At 41.9% G+C, this 7,135-nt stretch overlaps 1 protein-coding gene across 1 annotated transcript in view; it reads left to right on the plus strand.

The window, feature by feature from the left end:
* The first annotated feature begins 2,761 nt into the window (after window positions 1–2,761).
* Window positions 2,762–7,135, plus strand: part of LOC103480991 (zinc finger protein basonuclin-2-like) — a 7,373-nt gene continuing 2,999 nt past the window's right edge. Inside the window, exons 1-4 of the mRNA XM_008436211.2 lie at window positions 2,762–2,961; window positions 3,423–3,655; window positions 6,470–6,639; window positions 6,716–6,781. Of these exons, the coding sequence (XP_008434433.1) occupies window positions 3,502–3,655; window positions 6,470–6,639; window positions 6,716–6,781 (390 nt within the window). The 5' untranslated portion in view covers window positions 2,762–2,961; window positions 3,423–3,501. The remainder of the gene's footprint in view (window positions 2,962–3,422; window positions 3,656–6,469; window positions 6,640–6,715; window positions 6,782–7,135) is intronic.

The raw sequence follows: 7,135 nt of genomic DNA on the forward strand, positions 1-7,135 counted from the left end.
GGAGGGAGGGATGGTTTTTAAATGCAAATTAAAACCCAAACAGACTCTAAAACTATGAATCAAGAGATGAGGATTTATAAAAACAAAAACAAACAAAGGTCAGGACAAATATTAAAAATAATTGTACTCCATTAGAGCAGGGGTGTCCAAAGTGTGGCCTGGGGGCCCTTTGCGGCCCTCAGGCTGATTTTGTGTGGCCCCAAACTTCAGATCAAAAGAGATGCAGATTAGACCCACATATGTAGATGCAGATTTTTAATTTGTAATCAGAGTAAAAACAAAATGTTACCAACATAAAATGTAAACTACAACACAAAGTATCACGAAATGTCAGTTTTTATCAGACATGTTTTCACTGTGAGGTGGAAACTTTAGCTCAGAGGAGGAGCTGCGTCTTGTAGGCGGGGCTAGACCCACCCAGGCGTTTTGCACAGCTTAATGGTTGCCATGGAGACTAAAGGATTTCTCAAACATGCCTGAAAGAATCAAAGCAAAACTCAGAGAGGATAACATTATAACACCTATTTATATAACTATTTGATATAATACTGCTCCTTTAAGAACATCAGAGTTTGTTTTACTATGAACCTGATTTAAGTGACAGGAAGTTTGTTGCACCTGACCCAGATACTCCGGTTCTGTCAGGAGAACCGGGCCAGAATGAAGTTTCTGAAGACAGAAGCTGTTCAGCAATCCTTCCTGACGGGGTTTAGATCATTATCAGAAGGTTTTAAAGTTCTCTCTGGCGATCCGTTCCTTTAAGGAAACCTAACAAATGTACAGAAAGACGATCCCGACCCGAAGAACCTGCCGACGCCCGGTCCCACCCACCAGGTGACCCGGCGCTGCGTTTGAAGCCCGACCCTCAGAGACGCTCTGATGCTGAACTGTGTCAGCGAGCGGCGGTGATTTCTGGCTAACGGGACGCGATATTCCAATTAGTGCTACATCAGAACAGGAAGGAGGTCTCCCGGCTCCCGGAGGACAGGAGGCCTGTCCAACAGCGCCTCTGTCTCCGTGTGAGTGTTTACCAGAGCGTTTCCAGGTCATCTCTTCTCGTTTCAGCACCAAAGTCTCTTTTCTGAGGACAGCAGGTTCAAATTACGGCAGATTTCACACAAACCGCTTCCTGCAGGAGCTGAATGTCAAGAAGCTAACAGCCAGAATCGTGTTTGGAGTAGGAAACTCCTGGGTCATGATTATCCCACCTCCACCTCTGGAACAGGCTGGAAAGTTTTCACACTGATGCTCGGTTCAATTTTACAAACTTTTGTTTGTATGTAGCAATTTTTTCAGGGTTCATCAGTTTATGAGATAATCTGAAAAATGGAGTCCTCTGCTTTCTCCCAGAGGAACAACCAATCAGAGCGCGGGGGCGGGTCTTAGCGCTGTCAGTCACAGTCTTGTTGGCGCTGCGAGATTTTCCCCAGATCCTGCTGTGAATGCTAGGCTAGTTAGCATAGCCACCAATGATGGCAGATAAATGGGTTTCTTGTAATGATACATTGTTTGTCCACCATKATTCATTTAGAAGTGAGTACATGAGGATGATTGACAGCGCTGAGACCCTCCTGGTTCTGATTGGTTGGTTTTGGAGCATTTCTTCAGATGGCTACAGCAGCTCAGGGAAGAAAGATCAACCTTTTCACAGATTACCGTATTTTCCGCACTATAAGGCTCCTAAAAACCTTCAGTTTCCTCAAAAGCCGGCAGTTTGCCTTATGACCCGGTGACCTTATATATGGACCAATATTGAGCCACAACAGGTCTGGCAACAGCCGCTGACTTCATTTTCGCCCGTAGAAGAAGAAGCGCGCGGTGCATGCTGGGATAGTTGTCAGAACGCTGGTTTGTTAATAAAGTTTGTCTGACCTACGACCTGATGATCAGGTCGTCTGCAGGTCATTCAGCACCACGTTCTCCACCAACAGAGAACGGTGACCATCGTCCGGCCCAGGAAGGCTCTCCTCGCCGACCGGAGTCGGGACTGTTTTGTTGACATTCCCTTTAGTGCAGCTCCATCTAGTGGACGCATAACGTAACTCCAGCCTCTCCTGCAGCGTCTGTTCCATGCGCCTTATAGTGCGGAAAATACGGTATGTCTCACACCTTCGCAACATGGCAACAGTTTTAACAAAAAATGTAGAAAACAGATTTTCCATAAAAGCCACAAGTTTTCAGCACGACGACCCGAAGCTGAGCCAGAACTCAGGATGAAGAACAAGATCAGGTTCAAAACAAACTGCAGACATTTAAACGTCTGCAGACATGAAGAGAGTTTCTGGAGGAAACGGCGCCATCTGGTTAATATCTGCATGATTTACTTTTAAACTACTTATTTTACTGTGTTTTCACCTCACAGTGCAAATAGCTGCATAATATTCATTAAAAACATGAAAAATGTGGGTTTTCTGAGACATTTGACCAGGAGTGGTGGTTGCGCTCTTATAGCTTTTCTAAATCCTGATCAGTTCAGACGCCGAGTCGTCATTTCAGGTCWCAGCAGGATGTTTCCCACCTTTAAATGTTTTCTACGTAACATCCCACGTCTCAAAACAAGGATTCCTACTGTTGACCTCAGAAGCATCAGCTGCTTTTCCTGTTGTTGACCTGAAATCTGGAGTTTTTTATTCAGTTATTTCATCTTTTTATGTTCGAATGTGAGTCAATATTTTCATCTGCAATCAAATCAAACGAGTCCAGTTATGTTTTCGTCTTTGTCCAATCGCGTTCAGCTGCAGGGAGGAGTCAGAGGAAAATAAAAAACCAGAACATGTACAAAGCTCAGATGAGAAAGAAAGGTCCAGAGAGGAAGAGGAGGAGGAGGAGGGAGCGACGAGGAAGAGGAGGAGGAAAGACGAGACGTTAAACTGCAGATTGCTCACCAAGCGAAAGAGAAAATCATTTATTTAACAAGAATTAGAAAGAAGCAGCTTTTCTTTTATCAGCAGAAACAAAAAGGTAGGATTTTAAAGTAATTTATGACAAATATCATTTTTTAAAACCTTCAAATTTAACTATTTTACTTTGAATTACATGATTTTTATTCCTCTGTTTCTACGTTTATTTCTAGATGAACTGAATTTTTGTCCTGCTAACATGAAAAAATATTAAATTAAAAAGAAATTTAATGTAAAAATGTAAGTTGGATTTTTTTTTTTTCATTTTCACTTTTTATAGTGAAATGACTCAAACACAGCAAACAGGTTTGATGAATAAAAATGTTACAGTGATCAACTAAATGTTTTATAGTGAAAGTAAAAATTCAAAATACTTTAATTCATTATTTTTGAATTGTTAACTGATTCTAGTCACGTTTATGTAACTGTAACTTTTCATTTCAGTTTTATTTTCCAGTTTTCTGCCGTTTTCCGGCTGATTTTCGTCGCTGCTCAGGTTCGATCGCTTCCGTTTCACTGCAGGATGAAGGTGTGAGGATGACTCCAGACGCTCAGGAGGGAAACGCTGCACAAAACACGTTTTACTGAAAACCATGTTGACATGCAGCATCTGATCGGAGGAGGACAGGAACCTGACCTCCGTGTCCGTCAGTCCGTCAGGTGCAGCGTTTCGAACTGCGCCTGCGCCTGTTTTAAACCCGGAAAGGTCAAGCTGAGGTCATGTGATCGCTGTGGACACGGCTGGGTGGAGCACGGTAAAAACACGCAGACTTTATCAATCAGCTGAGTTCATAGTGAAGGAAGGAACAACGTCACCAAGTTCAACAGAGACAGAACTTTTTATTTCCTGCTGATTTTATATGTTTGCTTTAAAAAAAATCCCTGCAATATTTACCCAGAATGCTTTACAGCACCAGAACATGATGATGGAAGTTATGAAGAGAGAAATATTCCCAGAGGCAGATTAGGTTGGATTATGGCTGTGAAACCTGGAGGACTTTAATTAGACCGTTGTGGACGGCTCGTCTGAAGCTCTTATTGTTATTCAGCTGCACATTTAAAATAAACACGTTGAGCAAAATTTTATTCCGAGGCTCCAATAATAATAAATAACAAAAAATATACAGTATTAACCCTTTCGTGCATAGTGGTCACTACAGTGGACAGCCGTCTAAAAGCCATGTTCTTGTGCTTCTTGTGGATTTTTATGTTATAAATGCACACAGACCACTGAGGTGGACACTAATGCATCATAAGATACACCATCAACTGCTGGACTTCAGCTGCAAATGCAGGAAATTATTTTTGTTAAATCCAACATGGCCGACCRACCCGGTCCCTCCATCATCARATTAACCCCTAAAGAACAAAACTACTCATGTATTTGTCAAATAACAACTTTGTATTTGGGGAAAATTACAACTGATCACCTAAAAGAAATTAAATAAAATAAATTTTTACTAAAAAAAAGTTTTTCCAACCCTTTTTTTTATGCGTTAACAAAAAAATTTTGGGGAAAAAAAAATCCTGACACAGAGAATCCTAATTTCATTTCATTTATTTATTTATTTCGAACAGACATTAAAAACAGTAAAAAAAAAAAAAGAACAAGAAAACAAAATAGAATGAGACAAACTTAAGAAATAAAATGTAAAACAAATTATTTTGCCCATGTGACATGGAATTTTATATTTTCTGTTCGAAAAGCAGCAGGTAGAAGATGCATCTTATAATTTCCTGCCCCTTTTTATCAATGTTTTATCAATTAACTTTCAGAACATCAACAAGAGACAACTTGTTTCCATTTTTCATTATGTTTAACTATGTACAATTATTTTAAGTACTATTTATATAATCATTTACATTATAAACCACAGGTGTCAAACTCAAGGCCCGGGGGCCAAATCTGGCCCGCCGTAGCTTTTTATGTGGCCCTCTGGACTCCAAATTACATCAATAAGTCCGTCCAGTTTTTCACAAATCTGCAAAAATCACACAAAATCAACAAATTTCCACATTTTTTTACCTGATTTTACTGCAAATTTTCCTCAAAATTGGTCAAAAACGTTAAATCCGTAACTGATACAGCGAGTGATAAAGAGTCACATTTAACATTATATTAGCGTAAATACTGCAAAATAACAATTACAAATATTTCTTAATATTCACCACAAAATCTGTCATTTTGATTGCAAAAATAAACACTAAAAATAATCACAAATCCTGGAGGAACAGCTATTTATTGATATTTTAACAGTTTTATTGGTTTTATCAACAGATTCTGGTGCAACCGGCCCTTTAAGAACATTCAGATTTTTGATTCGGCCCAAAATAAAAATGAGTTTGACACCACTGTTATAAACTATTAAACATGTAGCATATTTTGAAATGAGTTCTGCTTTAATCAATTTTTTAAACTGGTTTACATTTGTAATTTTTTTGATCTCATCATTCAATCGATTCCAAACATTTACTCCACACACAGATAAACACAAACTCTTCCTGGTTGTTCTAATATGTTGTTTTTTAAAATATCCTTCACCTCTTAAATCATAACCCTCCTCCTCTCTGTCACCAAACGTTTCCTGTATATTGTGTGGAAGTTTTTCATTTCGGACCTTAAACATGAATTGTGTAGTTTTAAATTGGACCAGGTCCCAGAATTTCAGTGTATTTGATTTGATAAATAACTGGTTTGTGTTCCCAGTATCCCACTTTATGTAGTAATTCATGCATGAAAGGGTTAATATAAATATATACACTAAAAAAGATGAATGGAGTTTATTAGTCTGAAACCATTTGCTGTGTAAAGTTATGAGCGTGGGCTGCACTGTGGCGCAGTTGGTAGAGCTGTTGCCTTGCAGCAAGAAGGTTCTGGGTTCGATTCCCGGCCTGGGGTCTTTCTGCATGGAGTTTGCATGTTCTCCCTGTGCATGCGTGGGTTTTCTCCGGGTACTCCGGTTTCCTCCCACAGTCCAGAAACATGACTGTCAGGTTAATTGGCCTCTCCAAATTGCCCCTAGGTGTGAGTGTGTGTGTGCGTGGTTGTGTGTCCTGTGTGTCTCTGTGTTGTCCTGCGACAGACTGGCGACCTGTCCAGGTGACCCCGCCTCTCGCCCGAAATGTTGGCTGGAGATGGGCACCAGCACCCCTCCCGACCCCACTGAGGGAAAAAGGGTGCAAGAAAATGGATGGATGGAAGTTATGAGCGTCTGAAGCTGTTTGACTTCAGAACCGGATGCAGGAGTGAAAAACACGACGACGTCCTTCATCTTCATCTGAGCTGAACGGCTCTGAGGACAAACCTCCAGAGAGTCTGAGCAGAACGTTCCGGTTCAGTCCCGGTTCTGTAGCGACGGTTGGTCCTGCAGCTGGTTCCGACTCGGAGGTGACACGGTTCAGGTGTTGCTGTCATCGTGTCGGCAGGAACATCTGGGTGAAACATCTGCGTCGTGCGAACGCGGATCAGGTGTTGTCAGGTTTATCGGGTCGGTTTCCTCCAACACCTGCTCCAGTCCTCCATGTTCCCTTCACACGTCTCTGACTCATCCGTTCATCCTCCCTCTCAGCTCTGGAGACGGTCCAGGCCGCTCCGCCGTCCGGCGCCGGCCCGGTGGAGGTGGCGCTGCCCGGGCTGGTGTTCGACCTGAGCTCCCTGGTTCTGTTCGGAGCGCAGGCCGTTCCCGTCCAGCTGAAGATCCTACTGGACCGGCTCTACAGCGTCCTGACTCCAGAGCAGGTCCGCCACCGTTTCCCCGGGTCAGCTGCTGTGGCCTGGTGCTGGTCGGGTTTGATGGGTTTGTTTTGCCTCCCAGGTGGGTCAGATTCTGAACGGTCTGGGCTGGAGTCTGGGTGATTACGTCCGCGGATACATGCTGCAGGTAAACCCAGTTCAATCTTCTGAAAACGGACACAAAGTTCTCACCTTTTATCCAACATGTTGGTTGATCCGCTTTGTAAACTCGGCTGAAGGTTCTGAAACGACCCACATCCCATAAAATGATAAAAACATCAACATTTAGTTTCCTCCTTCAGGGTTTTTATTCATTTAGGYTTTATAAATAAGACAAACCAGTCAAATCAACAGTAATTCACAGCTATTTTATCTGATTAAACATTCGGTGGATCTTATGATGTGCAGGTAAAATGCAGCTGAGACGTTTTTACTGATAAACAAAGAAAAATATAAATCGTCTGATCTTCAGCCAGTCATGGATACTTTATACTTTATTCCC

Source organism: Poecilia reticulata, linkage group LG18, assembly GCF_000633615.1.
Source record: "Poecilia reticulata strain Guanapo linkage group LG18, Guppy_female_1.0+MT, whole genome shotgun sequence".
NCBI lineage: Eukaryota > Metazoa > Chordata > Actinopteri > Cyprinodontiformes > Poeciliidae > Poecilia > Poecilia reticulata.